We start from the raw sequence: 26526 nt of genomic DNA, 5'->3' as shown, positions 1-26526 counted from the left end.
CCCTGCCGCCTGATGTCCAAGTCTTGTTAGTGCAGGTCATTGTCTGCTGAAACCCTGCCACCTGAGCTATTTCAGCACAATAATCTGCTATTAGGGAGGCTACATGGTGCAAAACACAGTAACATAATCATGGTTTGTGGATAAGAACATATTTAGGGGATAATTCACCAACATTTTTTTGTGTGCGTGCATTTGTAAATGACATTGTTTTGGATCAAATTTGAATGTCTGGGCTTACAGACACTTGGATGACACCACAGGAGCAGTATGGAGGCCTTCATGTTTATTTCCCCCGTTTTTTTTTTTTTCATTTGAAGACGTGGTCACCAGTTACTTCAATTGTATTGGATTTGGCTGGAACACTGTTCACCACTGAGACTACAAAACTATTTTGTGGACTCAAACACTTCACCCACCCCTCCATCGTCATAGTGGTCAGTAGATAATGAGTAAATTTTCATTTTTGGGTGAACTATCCCTTTAAAATAGTGTCAAGACACTACAAACATAATACAGATCCACCTGCATCAGGTGATTTGTGCACATATATCTGATAAATTTGTTATTGGCCCACCAACGAATGATCATTCATTAGCCTCGGCTGTAAATGCCATATACCTCTTTCTATACGAATTAGAATATGCAAAACTGTATATGGGTGAGGTTTGCAGTCTTTGATGTACTATATTTTTCAATAGTGATTATGGCTCAAAAACTGTATGTTTCTTTGTTCAGATATAGGCCTATGTGTGTGATGGACAGCCAGTGGCCAGCAATACGATCCCTGCTTTCTTGAGGCATCCTAGTTTTATGAAGGCGTAGCCATAGCAATACTTGCACCCACAGGATAATGAACTTTCTGCAGTCAGAACAATTGGTCAACAATGTATATCTGCAACTGTACAGTGAACACATCACATCTGAGATAGAAAATAGTGCAGATGAAGTAATGCACATTATATATATACTATGCAGTGCCATATATTAATCTTTATGTTACTACAGAAAATTTGCAGGAGCAGGGTCATGCAGCCAGGCCTATCTGAAATATAAGGTAATACTGGGTCTGTGTACACGTTTAATAAAGGCATGAGAGCAGAAATGTTAGTTTATTTATTTTCCCCACTTTGATTATAGAGGGAATTTATTCTCCTGAGATTCTCATTACAGTCTGAAGATCATGAAAGTTGTCATAATTGCATTAAATTTATCTTGTAAAAGAAGTGCATAACCTGTAACTGTAATATTCCAGGCTTTCCAGCTGTAATGCCATAGATACAAGTGCTTCCAGCCTGCATCTCATGCTGCAGTAGTATCCAGGTGAAACAGTAGAGGGCTGGTCTCAGTGTGAGAAACACCAGTCAGATCCCTGAAATGCATGATGCTCTGTCATCATATATGCACAATGCCTGTGCACGTTCTAACCTTTAATTACAATGTTTCTCTGTGGGACCCTCACTGAATTGAATGTTTGCATCCAAACTGAGGCCCTCTTTTTGTTTTCTTAACAGTGCGGCTTCAACCGAGCCTGCTGTCGGAGGCGGGCAACAGTATGCTAAAAGTCTTCTGAAAAGCACCCGAAATGTCCAATCAGAATTCAAGTCGTCGTTCAAATCGACCAATGGGAGCCAAGAGGCGCCGCGGTGCTCCTCTCAGGGCCCCGCGGGGGCGGTGCTTGCCGTTGAGGTCCCACCCCTCAAAGCCGCGGGTTTGGTTGCACACAGGCTGCAGTTTCAGTTTGTTTTATTCACCATTTTGTGTAGCTGAAGGTACAAAATTAAGAATATTTGCGTGTGGAGGACAAGTCGCTGTCGTCCTTTTTATTTTCAGGCGCTAGCTCGGACGGTGGAGTCGTGCGTCAGTCTCGCTCCCCTCGGTGTTTTGCAGAGCGGGAATCTATATTTCTTTCCCCCCCCTGTGCTTTTTTCTTCTCCCCCCTTTCTTACATCCTTAACCTCTACAGTATTCCTGCAAAATGTCAAGACCCGTGAGGTAGGTGTGCTAAATGTGTCCTCTGCTCCCCGCACCTTAATATCGACACCGTGCTGCTGCACGCGTCGCATTTAACGTGCACGCCTCGACCGTGCTGGGTTTTATGGGCTGGGAATTTGTTTATTTCATGAAAAAATAATGGCACCGCGAGCGTGTGTGTGTTGCCGTGTGTGTGCAGCCTCCCTCTCTAACATGGATCCCAGCGGCGGGGACTGTTCGCCATGTCTCGTGGAGAAACGCGCCGTGTCGTGTCTCTAATGCTTTAAATGGGTCCGGGATGTGCATTGTTGGCTCTGTTGTGTAGGCCGAGCGGAAAATGTGTCGGTTTGATTTAAGCAGCTACGTTTAGCGGCTTCGCTTCGACCAGGCCTCCATGTGTCTTTCTCCCTCGCACGGAGAATGAGAATATGGCGACCCCATTCATCCAGAGGGAGCTCTGAAGCGCTAGTACCCCCCCACCCAAAGGGGAGAAAACCACCGGAGGAGGTGGTGGTGGTCGGCCTCGGGATTTGAGCTTGTTGCCGCGCAGACTGGGCACGTCGTGCTCCAGCCTCCATTACGACGCATTTTTAACGTGTCTGTAGTTTCTGGACCGACGAAAAGAAGAAAGGCGGAAAAACGAGGGCACGCGGATCTAGGTTTTCAGCAGTGAATTAAGGCTGAGGTCAGAGGAAGGCGGATAACTACAAAAAGTCCCCCCCTCAGTGATTAAAACGCACGGGGCGTCTTCAGGCCATTTTAATCCAAATCAAAATGGCCTTTAACTTGATTAGAAGTGGATTTATGCAGTCAGATCCAACGTAAACGTGATCCTCGAAATCTCGCGATTTTTTTGTGTCTGGAAGCCTCGTCCAAGTTACAGAGCCAGTTCTTGGTTCTTTAATTAAAATGCATTATTTTGACTTGCATATACATGGGGGTGTATTATGTATGTAAAATTGTGGAATGGGCTGTGATTAATAACAGAATTACAGTAATGGTCACCAGCGTGATTTAGAACGTAGCAATTCTGAATAAAAAAAATGAAACTGCCATACACACGTCCATGATGTGGAACAGTAATAGCATGATATCCTGGCCTGTTGCAGTAGAAGCCTGTTCATTACTTTATTAACATTTAAGTGCTCATTAACCTACGAATTCCACAAATGTCTGTATAGCTGCTTTCAAACCTGCACTGAACTCCGCAGATCCTCCGTATTTTCTCCGGAGGAGGTACATGTGTGAACGCAAATGTCCAAGTAAGCAACTTTCTCCGCCTGGCCTCGTGTATAAAGTCTGGAGAAGTTCAAGAGAATTTGATTTGTGAACAGAGCAGGGTATCCAGCTAGATTCACTGCAAGTGTGTGTGTGTGTGTGTGTGTGTGTGAGGGGGTTGATGACCCTTCTCACATGCAACAGACACAAAAAGAAAAGAAATATCTCCCGGTGATAAGCGGTGTTATACGTAGAAGACACCGACTGAGGTGTCAAGAGAGTTTGTGGTGATAAGAGCTGACACCGGAGTCTGTGTGTTGTCAATAATGCGGAGGATTGGATGCTGTTGTGCCTGTGCAGAGAACCTTCCGTTGTGTTGTGCATGTGTGAAAGGCAAACTGTGGGTAAACTCCCTTGCCGATTTCTTTTGTCTGAACATGTCCGAGCCGGAGAGAAAACTAACAGAGCCGGACCCAAACCCAACAGGCGTTCTAGATATTTATTTGTGTCTAGCCCTGACTCGAGTCAGATGCTGTTAATGTGTGCAGTTTTACAGAACTATATTATTTTATTTTGAGAAATTTCAAATGAGATCTGTAGAGTTAAAGGTACAGTGTGTAGAATTTAGAGACATCTAGTGGTGAGGTTGCATGTTGCAGCTGAATACCCCTCACCTTACATGAAAGAGAACTTGTGGTAGCCCACACACTGATCTGACTTTTGATCTACAGTACCTAAAAGCTCTTGTCACATTGGTTTCTTATTCAACAGCTTTAATTGAGTAGAGATTGATAAAGGCACAGTTTTTTTTCCCATCTAACCAGTGTAATGTTGTTTAGTCAAACCAGGCTCCCTGGTTTTTCTTATGACAAAACCTCTCACCCCTTAGTGAATTAAGGCTGAGCTGAGAATCATCATGAGAACATTTACTTTGTGAACAGATAATTAGTTTAAACTTTATCTTTTATGTCAGTTTTAAATACATAAACAAGTGGGAGCTGACTTTTTTGAACATCTGAATAGAACAATACACCAAACAATAGATAACTATGCAGGTCCGGCTTAAATAACACCTACATTTTGAAGTGACTAATCATGTAGCCTTTGTTGAAAGTTCCCTGGTATATGGATCAGGTCTGGGTTTGGTTTTGCCCGTGCCACACTGGCTGCGGAACAGCTTGCATTTCATTTGCATTGCTATGTTAACAGATTAGAGCTGGCACAGCCCCGGAAGTCCCACTGCTCTTCTAGAGATTCAAGGTCTCGCCGAGTTTTTTTGCGCATTCTGCATGCAGTTCACAGCAGAATAGACAGAGAACATAATATTTTTGCACAGTTTCAATGCATATTGAAAGAGGTTCAAATATGTCATGATCATAAATGTTTGCAACACTTCCTGTAGCTTACCAGTTTCAAAATAAAAGCACTCCAGCTTTTCTGTTGACTGAATCCATTCATTTGTTTTTAAAAGGTTTTTATTGTCAAATATTTTCTGTAGCTGAAGATGCACGGCTTCATACTGTATAGTACTGGTATTTATTTGAGTACATAGGATTACAACGGCAACACGCAGCCGGTACGTGGTGCAACAGCAGCCGGTGTTGCTCGGGCGTTGGAGATCGTTGCAGGTAATAGGTCAACTATGGTGGTGAGCTTTTGGTTCGTGTATGCAGAAGTGGGCATGTACCGGACTCTGGTGTGTAGAATTCACTGTGATAAAACACCATATTAAACACCAGGGTTTGCTGTGACACTACAAACTGAGTTGGAAAACCTTTTGTGACGGAATCAATGTAAAAGGGAGACAGTTCATTATATTGTTAAATCGATTAAGTAACCTTTTAATATAGATTGGTCTGGTTTGGCCAATATCTGTTTAGTAGAGACGGTATCTTTGCCAATACTATATTCAATGGATCAGATCGGTGTATCGCTTTATCATTAACTCCTGTGTCAACATTGTCTCATCTAAATAACTTGACTTCTTTATGTATGGCAGAGTATGGAGGAGCCCTCTTCTCGTCTCATATGGTCAACCATTTTGAACAATTGCCAATGGTTTGGAACAGCTGTTTAAAGTTTTGAACCAGTCTTGTAAATTGCTAAAAGGATAATGATTATCTGTATATGAACAGATTTATACACTACATGCACTTTTGTGCACAGTACGCTTGTGTTGGGGTACAGGTTTGCCAAGCTCAGACCCCAATAATCATTAGCTTCAGCAAGTAGAGAACGTTCAGCGGCAGCTTCTAATTTTTTACTTGTGCTGACCATCGCTGTCTCAGGTTAAAATAACATTGCTGGTTGTTCATCCTAGCGAACCACCATCTAACGCCTCAAGTTTTTGCACCTCCAACAAATCCAACAGGCAGAGACATCTTACACTTTGCTTCATGTCAATGTCAGGGATGTTTTTTTCTAATCCAAAGTAACTTTCATTCTTATCAATTAATGAGGTTCATAGACTTGATACATTTTTTGAACCATTATCGTCATTATTTGAAGCATTCAATAAACAAAATTCTTATAAATCTTAAAAAAATTCACACTACCCAGTCCTTAACTAAAAGTAAAAATGCACATGAGTTTCCACTGTACAATTTTGCCATTTAAAAACATTTCAATGGTATCTTTACACTCTAAAGCTGCTTTCAGACATTCCCTGAACTCAGCACCTCCTCCGTATCTTATCCGGAGGAGGTGCGTGTTAACGCAAACGCAGTTTCTGGGACTATCTCTGCCTGGCGTCCTGGTATAAAGTCCATAGAATTCAATGTGAGAACATAGCAGGGCATCCCACAGTGGATTCCCCGCGAGCGAGTGGTGTGGGGTGGATGAGGCAGTGTCATACACGTAGAAGACACAGATTAAGATGTCAAGAGAGTTTGTGGCGATAAGTGCTGACACCAGTGTCTCTGCTCTGTCAAGAAAATCATGTGATCTCCGCAGCGGAGTTAATACATCACTTCCTGTCTCTGCCTGCTGCACCTGACTGCTCCACCTCTCACCTGATTAATGCAGAGTATTTGTTACTGTTGTTAATGCGTCAGTGCAGATAACCTCCCGCTGTGTTGTGCATGTGTGAAAGGCAAAGTGCAGGTAAAGTCCGGACCCAATTCTCTGGACTTTATCCGTAGGTCATGTCTGAAAACTGCTTAAAACACAAGATAAATATTTACATAATCAACAAGCCCAGTACAGTTGATTGTAGGGGTGCCATTATAATTAGTATTATTTTGTTGTTATTCCTCCTTGCCTGAGCCAAACACATCCTGAATAATGAAGCAGTCCCCAAATTTTGGCTAGGATGCAAACACTAAATCAAACACATTCTTCCAGGCACTGAGTGTGTAAGTTGTATCTAACAATTATATTACCTGAAGCAAGTCACAGCCATACACTTTAAATACAGATTGACTGCATGTGTCCAATTCTTCCTACTTCACAAAAATGAAGTTAAATGTGTGCTCTGCACTTTTATCTTCATACCACATAGAAGAATAGTTAAAATAATAAATCCCGATGTAAATTTATTCATCCAGTATCACACAATACAGTCAAAGCATAAGAATAATAAAGGTCAAAATGAGTCAAGAATAAGTTCACTATATGGGTGAAATATTGGGATCCCACATCCACATAAATATTTTCATTTTAAAATAACATGTGAAACAGAAACGACCTCCATCCAGACAAGTTTTAGTTCCCTATCAGAAATAAGCTGTCACTACTAACATGCCTGAAACATACCACATGACCATTCGCGTACACTGGGCATGTGGTTGTAGCATTATAAAGTGCAGAATATTTTTAACTGCGCAAAGACAAGGTCAGTAACACTTGTAATTCATTATCTATGCTGCATTCACGTCTGGAAAGTTGAGAATGGCACCGTTTGTTTTCTTCCAGAAAAGGGTCACGTGATAGGAGTGTGACAAATCAGGGATGAAAAAATCCTGACTGATAAGACCCGAACAGGAAGTGAACATGGATGTCATTCTGGACAGACAAGTAACAACTGGTCAATCAACTTGTTCTGCATAACCTTTTGCCGCCATTGAGCCATCTGTTATGTCGGTCCCTGGCCCATGACTGAGACTCGCTGCGTCATATATTGATCCCTTAAAAGAACTGTTGTCTGGTGACTCATTATAACTAAAATGGTTGGAAAAAATTGTATCTTGCTCTCTCTGATATCATTGAGGTGTGAATGATGATGTGTGGAAAGCTTGGCGTGCATGTCACTGGCTCATGTTTGGGACTTTTACTGTTGTGTGTGGGCCTGCTGTTGTGATCTAGGTACTTGTAAAGGTTTATGGCGCTGTTAACCACTTCTTCCGTCCCTTTCCGCCGCCACCACCACCACACACTACACTGCTCCAGTGTGTTTTTTATCCACAGACACAGTTTTCTAGGCAGATCTAGCTGGTTATCACCAGTTGTTTAGTGTGAACACTGCACTTGATGCAATTGGGTTTAGAAAATGCATTTATATTTATTTGACCCTTTGTTTTCTTCTTAATGATTTGTGTCTAAAGGGTGATTTTCAATTACCTTAGACTTTCATTAAAAAGTATTAGTGTTTTTTATTCACAGTGGCATTTAACCTGAACAGTTGCTCAGGTCCGTGTCAGGTGCCAGGCAGATTTCTATAGGTGTGTGTTACCTGAACTATAGTTGGCTGTGTCATCTGAGGCTTCCCCCGTACACTTTGCCAAATGAGCCGTTGAAATTGAAGAAGGTGGTTCAGTGTCCAGTTCAGTGCCCAGTTCAGTGCCCCCAGCTGGAGGCTGTTTGTGGCCTCTTACACCAAATAATAAAAAAAATACAGCTGAAAAAAAGCTGCCTGATGAATTGACATCTTTTTAGCCTTTACCCCCATCTTACAGCATACATTGACATGTCTAATAACAGACATGGGCAATGAAGCTATTAAGTCCTGTTGAAAATATAATCTTATGCACCATTTGTTCTTCTTCACAGGAACAGGAAAGTGGTGAACTACTCACAATTCAACGAGTCTGACGATGCAGGTAAGAGAGGTTTCATGTGTGTTGGAATGTAGTGTGTGTGTATGCAGTAACAGCACAGATAAAATCCAAAAGTATTTAAAAACTGAAACAAAAATTCAGTATCACTATAAAGTGGACCTGATTATAGATTATCAACATTGTTGAATCCATCCATAGATATTTAAGCCTTATCTCCCACAGTGGAAACAGTACAGCAAAATCTCTTCGTAACTAGTACTTGCTGTTTAAAGGGATAGTTTGAAATTCACCCATTATCTACTCACCACTATGCCGATGGAGGGGTGGGTGAAGTGTTTGAGTCCACCAAACACTTGTGGAGTTTCCGGGATAAACAGTGTTGCAGCCAAGTTGACCTATTCTTCCAATGTAATAAAACAGAAAGAAAACATAACATGCCTCCATACTGCTCATTGGGTGTCATCCAAGTGTTCGCAAGCCTAAACATTCATATTCAACTCAAAACAAGGTCATTTACACCATGTTTTAGCCTAAAAGTCCACTACCACAAGAAGGGAAGAAAGCGGACGTAGCCACACGAACGCGGCTTTGAAATCTGATTCAAACAGACTAAGGCGCATCTGTAAACGGTTGCAATCCCATTTAAAACCACCACCCATTGGTTTGAATATATTTAGCAAAATTCCCATCCCATGTATTTTTTGGCATCTAGTCCAATAAAGGATTTGGGGAGGCAGTCTGAACAAGGCCCAAGTCTCTTTGTTCAGTAATCCTGTTTTGACATTAATGCTTTTGAGGACCAGTAATAGGTCAAAACTTCACATTAGGCAAATACAGTTTGACTGTGTCTCAGCATAACAATTGTGTCAAGTTTTATGCACATCTCCTCTATAATGTAGTCGTAGGCATTGTTCACGGTTGGTTCACAACAATTCGTCACATAGGCTTGGGGAGGCCCTTCCAAAACACAATAGAGGACTATAGCGGACATCCCATAATCACCATTGCAAATCAAAGACATGTCTAGAGACTTGAACAAAAAACAGTTTGTCTGAGAACTTGTCCTTGTTGGGTTCAGCGAGTGAAAGATGGAAATCTTGTCCTTTCTCCATAGATGAGGAGTATGGCGATAATAAGCCGAAGAAGGTGCGCCCAGCCCCTCGTGAGCCCAAGCACAAGCGTTCAAAGAACTCGCAGGATGACAGGTGAGTCCCTAGAAGAGACTGCTAGAACACTTTTCATATAGTACATTTAGTGCTGTGACAATCTTGATAAATTGGCTGATTGTATAGTGATGTTTTTTAATTCACATATGTTGCACGGATATAAATCAATCCTGCGCCATCTGTGGTTTAACAATATCAACACCGAGAGGAGCAGATGTGGCCGTGAGGGTCTAGGGTACAGCAGCTCCTGTGTTAGCAGCCAGATGTGCGGAAATGTGTCGGAGTTGATGTATTTTACCCTTTTACTCCTACAACAATCTATGGACATGCCTGAAGCCAACATGCCAATCTGTCTTAATATTCTGCAGCAAAAATCCTCCCCATTATAAAGAAGTCCTGTGGGATAATTTTGCTGTTGAATCTACATGTGTTGCACCTGACAGAACTAATACGAGGGAATTCATTTTGTTCAGTGTATTGGAGAAAAAATATAGTAGCAATGTGTTGTTTTTCGCTCAAGAGCTTTTTGATACAAACTTAAGAGCAGTTGTCAGCACATATCCATATGTTTGAGTATTGTTCCAGATAAGGAACAATACGGTAAAATCTGTACCATGATCCTGGTAGCCAGGCTACACTTCCTCCAGTTGATAAGACTTTGTTTTTGTCTATTCTTTGTTCCAGTGAGGAATCTGATGAAAAGGTCTCTAAACCCAAAAATGATTCAGCAGGTAAGTCCGTTTGTTTTCTGATTTAGACAAGGAGGTTGGCTCCGGCACTCTGTGAAAACTGCAGGGCTTTTATTAGTGGCAACTGGTCAGCTCACTGACTTACCCCTGTTTCACTGCTTCAGAAGACTTTGGCAGTGAGGAGGAAGAAAATGAATTTGGAGAGGAGGAGGATGAAGATGGAGGAAGCGACTATGAAGAAAAGAAAGGGAAAAAGGGAAAGAAACCCAAGGTGGAGAAGCCCGCCAAGAGAGGGCCAAAGAGAAAACGGCCTGCAGGTAACAATCCAGGTTATTCCTTCTACATAGTAACATGTTTTTTTCTTTAAATTATGGATAAATTCTTCATTAAACACAGTATATGGGCAGTGTTTCACATTATTTATGTAGACTGTGGTGGCCCATCATATTCTAATTTGTCCCACCACAGTTTCATAATGAACCAAAACATTTTTTTTACACTTCTCATAACATAAAAGAACTCTAACTTGTTGTATGTAATGCTTTTTGCAGCGTGTCCTCACTCACGTTGTTGCGTTTTTACCATCCACGCAGGTAGTCAGACCTCATAGTTTCAGCTGTAGTTGTCCTTCTCTCACATGAGAACTTATCTTTCACTCTTGAGTCTGTGTGCCTTCCACATCAGAGAGACCTTTGAGCACATCTAGGTGCACCCCTGTTACCACCATAGATTAAATTACTAAACGCTGTGAATCCATGTCCACCACGAGAAACTTCAATTTTCAAATTAAAATCAAAACATTTTTATCGCCCTGCACATGGAGAAATCAAATAGTCTTTTGTCGATTTAGACCTTGTGATGTCATGATTTTAGAGTGCGAGGCTGTTTGAAGTATAGGAATAAACTCACAGCCGGACACTGGTGGTGCTTAAATAGGATGAAGAGAATATAATGAGTGGCTCGACCAAGGCTCTGGATAGAAAGACTGAAGGTGTATGGGATGGAGGAGGGTCACAGGTAATCACTGACAGTGATAGAGAGAAGAATAGATCTAAAAATTGACAGTGGAGACATTGAAATTATGGCAGTTGCATTAAGTTCAATAACCACACATGATTAAAACCCCACACTATCTTGACCATTTAAATTTACAGTTTAAATGTTATAATTGAACTCAAGGCCAGAATTAGTTCAGATTTTAATACCATTTACAATTTAATGTCTTTTGAAATCTCTTTCAGCAACCTGCTTCAGGTTTTAATTTGATCAACCTAAAGGGATGTAAAGTAGCTTTGAGTAGCACTGCGTGTGAAAAAGTATAGAGGTAGCTGAGTGAGTAATTTGTCTCGAGTGATGTCTTCTGAGTGATTGTGGGTTGTGCCTGAGGACTTATGGTAGAAATTGTTGAGATTAGCAGACATCTGTCAGCTGCTCATCATCTTTGCTGCAGGCTACAATAACTTCTAATAGCATAACACAGACCGGTTACAATAAGACCCATAAAGTTTAGCTTGTACAGACGTGTCACCCCAAGTACTTGTGAGGTCTAATACCTCACTGCCCCTCCTCTGACTACCTCCATCGGAGCTGTCTACCATGTTTGTTTTCGCCAGGTGACCCCCGCCCGCCCCTTCGCCTGTGCGATTCAGGCCACTTGGGCCCGCTGTGTGAACATAGTGCTGCAGGGGCATATCCACAACCTGGCTGTCATACACAATCGACAACTATCGAAATTCCTGTTAATTTCATAATATTAAGCAATATCCTATGTGTATGGATGGGGTTTAGTAGCATTTTATCAAAACCAATTCATTTCAACTCCCTAAAGCGCAGTTCACACTACTCGATTTTTTTTTTTGCCTGATATACCAGTCGCAGACACGTTTTGTTAATCAACTGCAAAAGCCACTGATCGGCTCTTGATTGGGAATCGTGTATTACTATTTGTGAAAAAAATAAGGCCACTTTCTATTCCTTACAACTGTTGTACATTGAAGAGTTTCACCTCCTCCAGTGTGGTGTATAATTCTGTGAGCAGGATGACACAGAAAGAGCAGCAGGATTATTCAGACTTGTTGTGTCTTGTGTGTGTTTTTGTGATTAAACCTAGTTTGGGGACCCAGTGTTTCTTCTGGTCAAGGAGTGTGTCAGTTGTGCAGTATGAACTCACAACAACCGCAAGACTCCTGATTACGACACAGAAAGTCATTTAGTTTGAACTGCACAGCAATCAGATGACTTTGCAAGTTGTGTAGTGTGAAATTTGCTTTATTGAATCTTTTTAAGTAGTTTGTTTGCTGGACAATGATGTCAAATGTAAAGATGCACTGTTTATACATTAAACAGAACTCATAAATGTTGATGGCATCTCATCTTTTATGATTAATCTAGTGCCCTTTTTTCTGTCAGCACTCATCAGTGATAACAATTGTAATCCTTGTCTCATTTTTTTTTGTTACGTGGAGCATCAGAAACTTTTCTTGGATGCTTCATAGGCTCCTCCTTCCTGTAGTCACTACAGCCGCTTCCCTCCTCAGCTCTGGCAAACTTCCTGGTTGATGTAAAACACATTGGGGTTTTTGTGCAGCACAGGAATGTCACCACAGACAGATAACCTGTGAGATACAGAGAGATTTACTTGCCACAAGTGTGAACTCTTTGAGGATGGCTTGAATATGACATGTTTATTAATATGTACGAGTCAATCTGATCTGGCTCTTTTGTTAGTGATTACTCAGCTTCTTTAAGACTAAAATGGCTTTCAGAAATGCACTGCACTCCAGAGATCCTCTGCAGTTTCTCCAGCGGAAGTGTATTTGTGAATTTCTGCTGACTTTCCCTGCCTGTAACCCTAGTATAAAGTCCGCAGAAAGTCCTGGGGAGCCTATTTGAGAACACAGCAGGGGTCCCATGCAGGATTCATCATGAGTGAGTGGGGGGTTGATGACACTTCTAACAACTACACTTAGAAGGCACCGACAAAGATGTTAAGAGAGTTTGTGGTGATGTGAGCCGATGCCGGTGTCTATGTGCTGTAAACAAAAACATGTGATCTCCGCAATGGAATGAATGCGTTACATCCTGCTTCTGTCTACCCCACCACCCCTCAGCTCAATCCTGCAGAGGATTTGTTGCTGTTGTGAATGTGTCTGAGTAGAAATTTTGATGGAGGGAATTTCCATGCATACAAAATGGTACAAAATTGTGTGTATTGTGTTTTGTAGAGGACAGTGATGAAGACAAGGAAGTGAGTCGAAAGCGTACAGTGCGCCAGGCGGCTTCCAAGGCAGTATCCAAACAGAGGGAGATCCTGCTGGGTGACGGAGGCAGCGAGGATGAAGAGCAAGAAGAACAAGAAGAACCCTACTTGGACCGTATGTACTGCTGCAACAATTTATTAAAAAAGAATTGTTACTTTAATCCACTTTTAAAAATTATAATATTTGCAATAATTGTTGGTAGCAGACTTGGTTAACTGTAAAGATTATGTCAGGTATACAATTCCTGATATTACAGGAACTTGTAATCAAATCAATTACCTCACAGTGTAGAAACTGATGGATATATGTCCCATCTCTGTGTGCAGCCGACGAGTCTGGCAGCGATGAGGACTTCACGGTGGAGGATGACGATGACAGTGACTATGGTCGCTCCAAGAAGAGAAGCAAGAAGGTGATTCGACGGGGACGGCCAGAAAAGAAAGAGAAGAAAAGCCCCAAACCCCGACTAAAGGCTACAGGTGAGACGTCCAATCACAGCCACAGACATTGTGGAGAAACCCTGCAATTAAACATCTACCTATGTATTTAGTTTGCCCTGTTTAAACTTCTTCACACGATCAGACAGAATATACTTGTTTTCGTGTTAGTTTGTTATTTTTCTGCTCAAGTTGCCTTGAGCTTGGTTAAACCATGGGTCAGATTGATACAAGTTTAAGTAGATGATCACTGGACCAAACTTCAAATGTTGCAATTTGTCTTTACCCTTATCCTTAAATCTGAGGATACACCTTTTAGCATCTCTAAAGTATTGAAACATGTTGAATGTATCTAAAATTTGGACAGAGCCAGGCTGTTTCCCCTTTTATGTTAAATACTTCCTTTCTAGAATAAAGACTTTGATGGGATTTTACCCATCAATAGTGAGACTGGATCTGATGATGACTAACTGTTCTGTGTTTCTTCCCCACAGTGACACCCAGCCCAATGAAAGGAAAGGGAAAGGGGCGCCCCAGCGCCAAGGCCCTGGAGAAGAGCTCACCCAAAGAGGAGGAGGAGGAGGACCCCGAGAGTCCCCTGGAGGAGGAAGAGGAGGAGGTTGAGAAGAAAGAGACCTCCCCTGCCCCCAAAACGACGAAGGAGGCCGCAGGAGGAGAGGATGAGGAGGAAGACGAAGAGGAGGAGGATGGCTCAGAAGAGGAGGCACCCTCTGGAGAAGACTAGAAGATGGTACCTGTTTGACGCCCATCCTCCATGTCTCTCTCTGTCTCTTCTCTCTTTTTTGCTTTTTTTCCCCCCAGTTTTTTGTTGTTTTTTTCCTCCCGGTGGCCTGGCTCAATAGTTTGGACTTGGTGTGCTTTTTCTTGTTTGCCCCACCCCGCACCTCGACTCAGAAATTGTGCTCATGTGATCATATATTGTCGACAGTCGGCCCCTCCCTCCCTCTGTGTTCATCATTTCTTTTCTTGGTTTTAGTTTTAAAAACTCAGTCTCTGAGTTTCTGCCTTTTGAAGAGCTCAGTGCTTATGAGCATCCGTCCCCATCGTGAACACACAAGTTCACCAGGTTTTCTTTTACCCATCTCCTGGGATCATCTGGGATCCGACACAACTGGCCACACTATATTTTCCCTGTTCACTTTACTGATATCTGAGTATTGTTCCGAGTTCCCCAGTATCAGTAACTAGAGCGCTGTATTTACAAAGTCAACACACACACACACAGGGCTGAAGCCTTTAACCTCTCTGGTACTTGTGCTTTTAAACCAGGAGTATGTTTTAACAGGGCCACTTTAGTTAGTTCTTATTTTAAACCTTTAAAACTGTTCTCAGTTAAAGCAGCATCTTTTAATTTAATTTTTAAAGAACCCAACCTCTTTCAGACAAATCCATGCCCTGACCTCTTGTGTGGCTGTGTGGAGAATGAAGCGCATTATTTTTAAAAGTATTTCTCTTGTAGCTGCAGCTTCTTAGATCAAACTGATCAAAGTGTGTTAGTGGCAGAGCGATGGGTCACTGCTGAGTGTTTGCTACTAGACCGTCTGACACTATAACACATTTCAAGCCAACATGTGTGTTTTTATGTACTTGTTTAACTTCGTATGCCTGTGGGGTACTTCCTGTAAGAGGGTATGGCTTCTTTTGTTTCTCTCGGCCCATAGCATTGTGTGGGACGGTTTCTGTTGTTACATGTTTGGCTTTCGAATGATGCTACATGAAGCATCCGAGTCCCTTTTCAGATCACATCATCCTCCCCTCACCGCACGGCTGCAGCTTCTTCTCATTCAATCTGTTGTGCCAGGCACCCCTATATCTTTTTTGTTGTTGTTTTTACGAAATGCAAGAAGAGATGTTTTTTTTAGTTTTTTTGGTTTGTTCTTTGAGGGTTAAAAAAATGAATGTTGTTTTTTCTCCTGTTGGTTCATTGTTCTAATTCTCTATTCAGATTTTTTTTGTAATGTTTGTTTTTTAAGAAAAGAAATAAAATGTATCTTGATTTTAAAGAAAAAAGTTGACCCTATCCAATCTGTTCTGCCTGATGGTTGGACCAGCCATCCCTCCCTTCTTCACTCCGGTCCCTGCTCCTTTCTTTCTCCTCTGCCCCCCCCCCCCCCCCCTACTGTTGCTATCCATGTCCATTTGTTTCTTAGAAGTTTTTGTTGCTCACGTTCGTGTTTCACAAGCTGACACATTTTTAAATCCAGAGTGGTACAGTACTGAGGCTCAGAAAGGGTTGAAATGATGAAATGGGCAGCTCAGTATGTATCTGGGGTTCATTTGTCTATTAATGCCTTAATTTTCATTGAGTTGAGTTTTCAGTAGTGGCTCTGATATCATCACTGGAGGCCTGAGAATGTAATCTGTCATTGTGTTTTAGGTCTTTGCTACAAGCAGCAAATTAGTCTTACAACAAGTCAACAATTTGTACGATCAGCATAACATCCAAAGCCATAAATGATCTCAAAACTAGTGACTCAGAGATCAGGTGCAGCACTTGTGAGATTGTCTTTTATTGCGATAAGTAGTGTTTGATGTCAAAGCAAAAAAAAGGAAAAAGTTGCTTTCATGGTCTTGGGAACTAAACCTCATTTATTAGGCGTTGGTCAGGAGTAATTGTGATTGGTCCTAAGGCTGCACTAGAAATCAGTCCTGGATGTGAACAGGACCCACTCGAACCTAGTCCCTGGTTCAGAAGCACATTTGATTGTTTTATGACTGTCATTAAAAGGTTACTGTGTTTTTTCTATATTCAGGTCCTAAATTGGCACCCAGTCCTTAATGTCATTTTAAGACAATTGGATACAAACAAGAAAATGCATAAGGGGGAGAAAAAAACTTTGTTTATACCGATGTAAAGCTCGGAGAGCTCTGTTTGCAGTAGGATCAGACACTGTCTTGTAGTTCACAGCAGTGAGGGCTTTGAGTGAGAGTCCTCGCCATCATCCCACCGGAGGCACATGGCATAAGGCTATGAATTTCTCCTTTCTCATCCATTCTACGACTTCTGTTGTACTGTTTTTTTGATGTTTCTTTTCTATCTACCTTCCGTTGTACTGGCAATGTAAAAATGTACGCCAAGTTGTGATTCTTACAGAAGACCAAGTGGAGACACTTTTTGTCAGTAGTGGATAAAGGAACGCTGAACTCTTGAATCTTTTGCATGTTGTGGAAAAAGTGCGAAGCGATGATGCAATGGCAATATTGTGGTCTTACAAAAAAGTATTAACAACGATGATGTTTTGGTTTCCCAGCTTCTAATAAAGGCAACCTACTTTTTATACGGATTTAACTACTTGTTTTGTGACGTTGAGCTCTGTGTGCTGTACGGGTGGCGACTGGGGACGAGCAATGTGCAAGAGGGGTTTGGTGTTAAATGACGTGCAGTACTCTGTGTCTGCCACTTGGTGGCGGTGCATGCATCAGCATGATGCTGTGTTTTTACATGCAGGATTCTGAATTGATGAACAGACTGCACACATACTGTTTAGTTGCAAGACTCCTTATTGCTAAGAAAAATGTTCAAACATCCAACATATAAAAATCTGTGCTTCACATGTGTCTGTGACACCTGTCTGAAACTCTGAACCTCAACATTCAAACATAAAAGGTTTAAGAAGAGAGAAAAGACAGCATTTCATTGGTTAAACAAGAGGAAAAAGATCATCTGTGTCTTGAATGTTTTTTTATGTAAGTACAACAAATTAACAATATTTACAACATTGATTAGAAGAAACAGTTTTTAGACTAATGGAAAGGTGTGTCAATATTTAAATTATTCATACATTTGAAAATGTCTGATCGAGATGAAATGGACAGCAATGACAATTGAAATGGAGGAGTTATTGCCAGTTGTAGAATATGTGAGTAGGCATATTGTTTATCAAGCAGTCTTATAATCATAGTCCGTGATCCACCATGATCCACTACCATGGTCACGATCCATCACCACTATCCACGATCATCTTCCACCACCATGGTCACGACCCATCACCACTATCCACGACCATCATCCACCACCATGGTCATGATCATCCACCACCATGGTCACGATCCATCACCACTATCCACGACCATCTTCCACCACCATGGTCATGATCATCCACCACCATGGTCATGATCATCCACCACCATGGTCATGATCATCCACCACCATGGTCATGATCATCCACCACCATGGTCACGATCCATCACCACTGTCCACGACCATCTTCCACCACCATGGTCACGATCTCTGATTCGCCATCCAACCATGTCATACTCCACATTCTCCACAACCCTGTATTATACACACCCTCCCAATTTGGCGGTCTATTCAAACTGCAAATATTTCCCATCACTCCCTTTGCTTGCCCCTGCTGCTGTGTCAGTATTGGTGCTGGTGGATTCAGCCCCTCCACCACCCCAGCATCCACCTGTAGGATCAGACAGGGGGGTTATACATATTTGCTCATCACTCCCATTATATCTATTTAATCATATCTGGTGAAGTGATGAAGTCGGAGCATAGATGCCAAACACTTATTATGTTCTGACGCTGTAATAAACATTTGTAACATAAGTGGTCTGACTTAAATATACTCTATACATCATGTAGATTAATTCACATCATAGTCTATAGCACTAGCTACCTAGCTTGTGTTTGTCACCTCACTGTTTTGACCAATGCAGAGGAAGCTCACTCGCACCTACTCACCTCGCATTAGTGTGAGCTTAAGGATGCTGACTATAGTTGGCCACCAGCTTCATCAGGATCTATTTATTCATTTATAGCCCGGTACCTGTAGGCAGATGTAAAAGCACTGTTAGGATTTATTTTTATATCTGACTTAATATGATTGTTAACATCAGTGTAGATGTTGAGTTACAACTAAGAACACAAGGCAGAAATAAGAATCAAACTTTAAACCAGAATAACGTAGCGCAAAAGAACCAGCAGGTTTCACTTTCGGTTGCCGTTCCCGGCGGAGCTATTAGAAAAAGAACAAACAACAAGTCCCCGGCTCATTAAGAAAAGTGAAAACCTGTGTGGACACTTGGCGTCTCAGCAGAAAGACAAAGAGAGGACGGCGTTCACCTCGTGGCCTAACCAAAGACACTGCTGGTGTGGGAAAAGAAAACACACTGATTGAATCTGATTGTGTTATTGGAAGTTTGTTATGGTAGTAATATAAGTTAATAAAAAAGGTTACAAGTTGACTCACCTTGATTACGAGTGATGTAATTATTATTGTTTAGAAGAGTATTACGTTTTTCTATTTTGTATGTACTTATGTACAGTTAAATGCATATTATGTTATTATATATTGTGAAATTCCTTATTTGTGTCTTTAAAGGTTGTCAACCTGGAAAAAAGAACTCTGATTAACCCTGAAAAACAAAACTGTGAACATTCAACATCAAACCTCCATTGTGCGCTTAAGTGGATTGAAAATAAAAAGGGAGGAAAAGAAGAGTGAGTTGTACTGTGCGTCCTATTAACCAGGCCCTTTTCAAGTTTGGGCAGGAGGTGAGGAGAACCATGGAGAACTTGACAGTAGAATTTGGAGCTGGTTTAAGGTGGAGCTCATTTCCATCCGGGTGGAGATTTACTCCAGAGTTTCCCAATCAAGGCATCAGGTCTCTCCGGAGGCCACAAGATAAATCTGCCTATCACCATCGCAATATCACAACATACATCATCTCAAGGCACTTCACATGGTAAGGTTGAGACCTTACAATATTAGAGAAGCAGTCCCACAATGAACAAACACTTGGCGACAGTGGAGAGAAAAAACTCCCTGGATGGGAATAGAGATGGAGAATAGAGATGGAGAATAGAGATGGAGAAAGGGGAGAGAGAAGAGAGACCAAGAGCAGATATGTAACTGTTGTGTTTAAGAATTGTCAGACTGGTTGTTATAATGACCAATGAGCCAATACCTCTGCCAAGGCCAAACATTCCCACACATGTCTAATTCTTATCGTAGAAATATAAAAGAATAAATTAATTGATCTGATAACCTATATTTTTCATTTGTCATAAAATGTAGTTAAAGAGAGTCGAGAAAAAGTCCTGGATCCGTCTCTTGATCTGCATCCACACCCAAACTGAATGGTTTCTTCCCAGGCACCATTTCTCCACCAAGTTTGGTAAATTGGTCCTGGAGTTTTTGGGCAATGCTGCTCAAAATTTGATTAAATGTACAAACAAACAAATAATAATATTGATACTTATAGATGTGATAATTGTATATATGATATATTTGTATATATCAATACAAATATATTTTGGAACAACACGCACATCGTATTAATAATGTAATGGGTGCTGGATTAACAAAACAGCACAGAACCTTTGGAAAAAATGTGAAATTCTACAAACCTAGCTTGTCAGGAATCCAGTGAAGTAGGAAAAGTGTAAGAAATAAAATGTTGCATAAAAAAACTAACTCTCAAACTACCACAGGTTGGCTGTCACACCATCATGAGATGGCATTTCCACCCACAGGTTCCACAGAAAACACGATCGGCTCACACACACACACTCGCACACGGCTGAGCTTTAGAAAGAAGTTGTGATTAGCTGTGAGCTGCTGCTGACACTGCTACACCTCTTTTCCTTGAGGAGACATCAGAGGGCTTTGATGAGGCAAGTGAAGCAACTGAGTTGTAAATTTGAACATTAATATTAATAGTGTGTCTGAGAATGAATGTTATCATCTGATGAGTGACCAGCGTTGGATCTAATCACAGTGCAATGTAGTCAGTTACTGAGTACACATTGCATGGCAAGTTATGGAATCAGTAATGTAATCCATTGGAAGATTTGAAGTCGTTTTATGTTGTGGAACATAGTACTGGTGAGCTTTTTGTCATGTGGGCTGGAGGTGTGCTGGCTACAGGAACCATCTACATCCCACCGCTGCTGTTACAAGCTGACGTGGAGAAACTACATGTCTGTGCTGCTTGGTAAAAAAAGAAATGACTTTGAATTATTAGAACATGAAATGTGAAAAAGTCTTAAAGACGCATTAGTATTATGATATACAGTACATTCAATCTGGAAAACAAAGTATCTCAAAACTAAATACGGATGACGGATCCTGTATCGTGCTGGCATCTGATAGTGGTGGACCAGGATTGAGGTGGAAGCTGACCGTGGACTATGATTGCAACAAGACTGCTTGATATACAATATGTCTCCTCAGACACTCGACCATTACTGACAATAATCCATCAATTCATTGACCTTCCATTATGCTACAAAGTGTTTATTCTAATCAATGCTGCAAATACCCTTAACTTTCTGATGTTCTCCATTACACGTGGCATCTATTGCACTTCTGTCCGTCCTGGGAGAGGGATCCTCACATGTGGCTCTCTGAGGTTTCTACCTTCTTTTTACCCTGTTAAAAGGTTTGTTTTTGTAGTTTCCCTTTCTCTTGTTGAGGGTTAAGGGCAGAGGATGTCACACCATGTTAAAGCCCTATGAGACAAATTGTGATTTGTGAATATGGGCTAAACAAATACAATCAGATTGATTGAAAATACTGTATACAGCTGGAGTGTGTAAGGTCAATGTGCGTAACAACTGCTGTCGGGGAAAAGTGACCCTGCTCAAAAATTAATAATCACTAAACTTATATTCAAATTCCTTTTTGTCTTACTACGTCTGAACCAATTTAATAAAATGAACATGTTTCCCCTTTCTGCCAGCTGTGGGTCCACATCTGGGCTTTATTTGTTTACCAATAATTGGTTCGGCCAGCGATTCATGGCAAGGCAGTTTTGGTAAACGACGGCCCTTCATTTGGATGCTGGGCCTGGGAGTTTCTCTTGGCCTGCAAATCATGCCACAGGCCTGGCGCCTGGCTGCACTGATGTGCCCACAGAGCCCATACTGGCTGCAAGCTGTGGACAGGTGAGTTAGCTGCTACAACTGTTTACACCTTGGGAACAAGGTAAATCATTCACAGATGTAATGAGCTGATGTTTGTATCAAAGACTTGGTTTGCAGTCAAAAACTCAGCAAATAATGGGGTTTGTAATGGCACAATTGGCAATGCATACATTTCATTTTTAAGGCAAGACATGTTTATGTGTAAAGCACATTTCAACAGCAAAGCAATTCCAAGTGCTTTACATAAAAAGATACAAAGTGCATCATGAGTTGTGTAACTATCCCAGTGGCTGTGATCTGGTGCTAAGCCTTGTGTTTGCTCCACAGGCCTTTCACACACTGTGGTGGTGGCCCGGCTGTCAGACATGTTCCGCAGCCAGGAGGAGAGCTGCATAGCATTCTCTGTGAACTCCTTGATGATCCGCCTGGGAGGATGTCTGGGGTGAGGCACATTTCAAGCTTTCTCCCGAACTGGTTCTGACTCTCGGTTGTTTCACATCATTCATTTGTGAAAATGCAGAACATCCATTGTTCACTGGTCCTGTCTTGACCTTTTTCTTGCTTCAGACTGAGTGGTTCATTAGTGAGTAGGTACAGCAGGTTCCAGACCATTATTACTTTAAACACAGAGCACCCAGTATTTTTAAAGAAGCTATGTGTAACTTTTTTATTTTTAATAAATCATTCTTATGGTGCATTCATACCAAATATGGAGTCAATTTTTCATATTACATAAAAAGTCAATGCGAAGACAGGAACAGGCTGAACAATAGTTCACGTCATTTGCATGATGTGATGTCATGAAAGCCAATCAGCATTTAGACTGAAACTCATCAGAGACAGGTCGTGGCCCCTATCTGAGCTACCAGGTCATCAAACTGGCCCCTGGTTAGCCTCAGATAGTACTGGGACAACACAGCAGTTGTAGTCTCTTCAACCAAAGGTCCTCCTCTTCACGGGAAAACAGGCGAATATTCGCTGGTTGTGTTTACTTACGTTGCTCCTGTGCATACCGCAACTAAAGAGACAGGATCCTGCGGCCAAACTCACGCGTGATACAAACGCTGTTCGATGTGAACACAGCATTAGGGTCCGGTCACACTTTGTAGGTCAAAGTTCACCAAAGTTGAACTCCACAGATTTGCTCTGCCACAGGATGTCTCTGTCACTACACTGTTAAAACAATAGTTTAATGATATTGATGTCATTATACCATTAAACTTCCAAAAGAGAGAGAGAGAGAGAGAGTAGCCTACTTGTGTGAGCTAGCCAGAGTGGAAACCTGAATAAACGCAAGGAGGAAACTGCAACTAATAAATACTTTCATTGTGGATCAATCTGACAATGATTGATCACAGTTTTCCCAAAGCCCAAGTGAACATACTCCAGATCTACAATAAAACCTCAAATTATTCAATTTACTATCACAGGAAACAAAATTAATCAGAAAATATTCACATATTGAAACATTGATGATAATGATGATATATTCATATTTCTGAAATAATGTGTGTGGGATAGCTCACAGTGATGAACCTACAGAGATTTATCACTTAAATCTGCAGCCCTCGTCAGCTTCATGGAGTTTCATAGTGCGTTACAGCTCATTGTTCTGCTGCCGAACCCACAACTTTGCTGTTTTGGTTCACCTTTACCACCAGTGCCAACATCTCACGTGTGTTAGAATGTCATCGCACTTGCTCAAGGTGAATTCTCCAGAGGATCTCATGCTGTATTCTCACATCAACTCATTCAGACATTATCCCGAGTGTTTATCAGGCGGCTGGCCAGAGAAACTCCAGAGAAACTCCAGAGAAACTCCAGAGAAACTCCAGAGAAACTCCGGAGGCTCTCACTAGGACATTTGCATTCTCACATAAGCCCCGCCGGAGAATGTCCGGAGATCATGTATTTCAGTTCAAGTGGCTTTAAGATTACAGGTTGTAGATAAAGCAAAGCACAGAGACAATTTCTCAAGCACAACTTTCCCGTTGACTGGCACAGACTTTATCAAAATGAGAGCAATCATTATAAATAAATCATGGAATTTTGAAATAAGACATTTATAAGAGATGAAGAGGACTGTTTATTCATGGCTTTAAACTCTGCTGTGGACTGGAGGCACACACACATAGCAACATATCTGGGAGGCCAGGAGGCCTTCATCTACACTCTCCTCACCTTCTTCTTCCTCAGCTGCCTCGTCACTACCATCTTTATCCCGGAGGAGACGGGGAGCAGAGGAAACAGAGATTGCTGGCCTCAGCACTTCAAAGAGCCTGAGCAGCAGAAGCTGCCCTGACTTATTCCTGCACTGGCTTCTCTGTTTCCATGCTGCACTGAGCCAGTGTGTAGGGGCTTGCATGTCGGCGTTACGTTGTGCCTGTGCAGAGTGTTTGCATGTTCCAGCAGTCATATGGAGACTGTTTTGCGGCGGTGATGTGCAGCTGGATGGCGCTCATGAGTATTGTGCTTTTTGTTTACTGACTTTATGTCGGAGGGATTGTAACGGGGAGGCCGGGTGCAGTCCCAGAGACACAGGACAGGAGGACCTATGATAAAGGTCGGATATGTGCCTCTTTGGCTCTACCCATCCTGTTTAACCAATGTGGTTATTATAGCCTCACATTCACATTTCTGTCTGTGCAGGTGTGCGCATGGCCAGTCTGGGTCTCTTCCTGCAGGGTGTGGTGTCGTTGCTGTGCTCAGTGGTAATGCACCGCTGGCTCTGATGGGACCCAAGATGGTGAACTATTCTGGTATGTCTCTGCTGGTGCTCACCACCGCTGTCATGAGTGAGTCAGACAGCGTGATAACCGTCACTGTCATGGTGGCTGTGACAGGATACATGCTCGTGCCAAGGTCGTGCCATACACACTGCTGTGCCTCTATCACTTAAACCAACAGGTAGGTTGCAACCACACCCTTCGGCACTATGATTAGTCATTTATGTGCAAACACACCTGAAGTCAGTTTTTACACCAACGGTTTAGTTGCACCGTGGCAGACCCACGGAAATATAGACACAACAGAGCAGCTGTTTTATTCTCTAGACGGGATACAAAACGATGTGATGTGGCTAGTCCTCATGCTAATGACCACACAGAAAGGGATGTGTGCTGCACAGTGCCCTGCTGGTCTCACAGGTAAGAGAGGGTGATTGGAACATGACTCAATCACTCACATTACTGTGCTCTTTGGTTATTTACAGAAATAATCCAACACATGAAAATGATTCCAATATGTAAGCAAACATAATGACCTGGAGGTTATTTCAGCGGCCACCATAATAAGAGCTGTTTCTGAATTCTCTAAATGAGAAGGAAAGGGGCTTCAATGCATATACTAACTTATCTCCTTCATATGAAAATTCAATCCCACAATTCACTGCGGCAGGAGCAGTAGCGATGGAGGCATGGAGCCACGGTATCAAGGTCCCAACGATACACACGTTTGACCAATCTTCAGTTCGTCTCAGCTGTCAATCATGACGTTTCCCCTTGTTTTTGTAACAAACTCATCAGAAACATGAGCACTTGAACAAACATCAGTGTGATAAGAACTACCTAGAATGACAGACACCTATACAGCCACCAGGGAGCAATCAGGATGTTTTGGCTCCAATTTTGGGAGCTCATGCCGTCCATCTTTATACACAGTCTATGTGACAGAACAATGGCTGCAAAGATTCATCACGTGAATGTGATTATTGTAGCTGCACAGGTTGTTGTAAGCCAACATTAAAACTGATGAATCTGTATATTTCTCTTACAGCAGAGAAAACTGTTCCCAGCAACCTCTCCACTGACAGTATCATCAGAACATTTCTTGCTACTGATTGGTCCAGGGAAATCCAAATCATCACCCCCCTGCCACTCGCCACACAAATCAATGTCTGACCCAAGTAATGAATCAAAATGACAATTCAGTGTGATTATCAAGCCAGAAGAATGCCTACATGTTTTTCTTCTGATCATTCGATCACCCATTTAAAATGCACTTGTTTATCTATTGCAGCTCCTGCTGGCAATATATCTTGGCTCAACAGTGCAGCTGGTGAACAGTGTGAGTGCCTACATGGTCTCTGCCTGCTGCTTCAGCCTGCTGGCATTGCTCTGCTCCACCAGGGTCATCTACAGCCTCACGCACCTCCCTTCCATCTCTCCAGCAACCCTCAGGACATAAAGTAGCACATAACCTGTGTTGTAGTGTGGACCTGGGGTGGCCGAGACTGAGTCAGAGGTGTTATTGTTGCATACTTTGAATCTTACAACCCCCCATGGATAGAGATTAAGACTCATGACCCATGTACAGGGCCAGTAATGAGATGCAAGTGTTGTGCTTTTATCACTGTCAGAGTGATTTACAATCAGAAAATACACAGAATCTATGTTCCTGTATAAAATGAGTTTGGTTTTCTGTACTCTTGTATAAGGAATGATAGGGAATGATATCCTGCTGTGTACTGTTGCTAAGAAACCACATCAGAGTCTTGACACTCCTTGTGTGCTGCATTGTGCTGAAGTCGTCTCATCTATATGCTATCTATATGTTTGGCTTCAGCAGGATCAGCTATACTCAGTAAGCAAAAACTAAATAAGGCTAATAACCTAATTGACAAATAAAACATAAAATAAAACTTTACAGCCAGTTGTTTACCAATGTGCTGGATGTACTCATATTCATGATGTAGGTCAATGATTAAGATATTGTAAAATGATCTCTCCACACCCTTTTCTCCTATTGTTCCACCTCTGGCACCAGATCATGTCAATGTCCCAGGGACAATACTGACCTTTGACATGTCTCAGGTGAATATATAGGCAAATACAAGATTACCTAGCACATTCAAGCATAAAGGTTGCTTGGAAATATTGCAGTTGAGGGAAAT

The 26526-nt window shown here is 41.9% G+C and overlaps 2 protein-coding genes across 3 annotated transcripts; both read left to right on the top strand.

Annotated features, from left to right (window-relative positions):
* Positions 1-1645: 1645 nt before the first annotated feature.
* Positions 1646-17034, top strand: nucks1a (nuclear casein kinase and cyclin-dependent kinase substrate 1a). Of its 2 annotated transcripts, none has more exons than XM_034586582.1 (8): positions 1646-1992; positions 8176-8225; positions 9298-9388; positions 10034-10080; positions 10203-10355; positions 13263-13412; positions 13625-13777; positions 14230-17034. In XM_034586582.1, exons 1-8 carry the CDS (start codon positions 1976-1978, stop codon positions 14478-14480), a joined length of 912 nt encoding a protein of 303 aa, XP_034442473.1. In that variant the 5' UTR covers positions 1646-1975; the 3' UTR covers positions 14481-17034. The 2 variants fall into 2 exon arrangements, with proteins under 2 accessions (XP_034442473.1, XP_034442474.1); XM_034586583.1 differs by having other exon boundaries at positions 1688-1992; positions 10206-10355.
* A 4551-nt stretch (positions 17035-21585) lies between these two features.
* On the top strand, positions 21586-25820 carry LOC117761281 (solute carrier family 45 member 3). The gene is given in 7 exon segments (XM_034585005.1): positions 21586-21656; positions 21963-22077; positions 24027-24198; positions 24285-24362; positions 24365-24481; positions 24484-24542; positions 25653-25820. Coding segments are annotated over 7 exon segments (780 nt in total).
* Positions 25821-26526: the final 706 nt, after the last annotated feature.

This window comes from Hippoglossus hippoglossus, chromosome 5 (genome assembly GCF_009819705.1).
Source record: "Hippoglossus hippoglossus isolate fHipHip1 chromosome 5, fHipHip1.pri, whole genome shotgun sequence".
Classification (NCBI taxonomy): Eukaryota; Metazoa; Chordata; class Actinopteri; order Pleuronectiformes; family Pleuronectidae; genus Hippoglossus; species Hippoglossus hippoglossus.
The sequence above is the reverse complement of the archived record's forward strand: the minus strand, read 5'-3'. Positions and strand labels throughout refer to the sequence as shown.

Coding starts and splice junctions, on each gene's coding strand:
- nucks1a (XM_034586582.1), top strand. Junction 9,389..10,033: donor AAGAACTCGCAGGATGACAG/GTGAGTCCCTAG, acceptor TCTTTGTTCCAG/TGAGGAATCTGATGAAAAGG. Junction 10,081..10,202: donor ACCCAAAAATGATTCAGCAG/GTAAGTCCGTTT, acceptor TCACTGCTTCAG/AAGACTTTGGCAGTGAGGAG.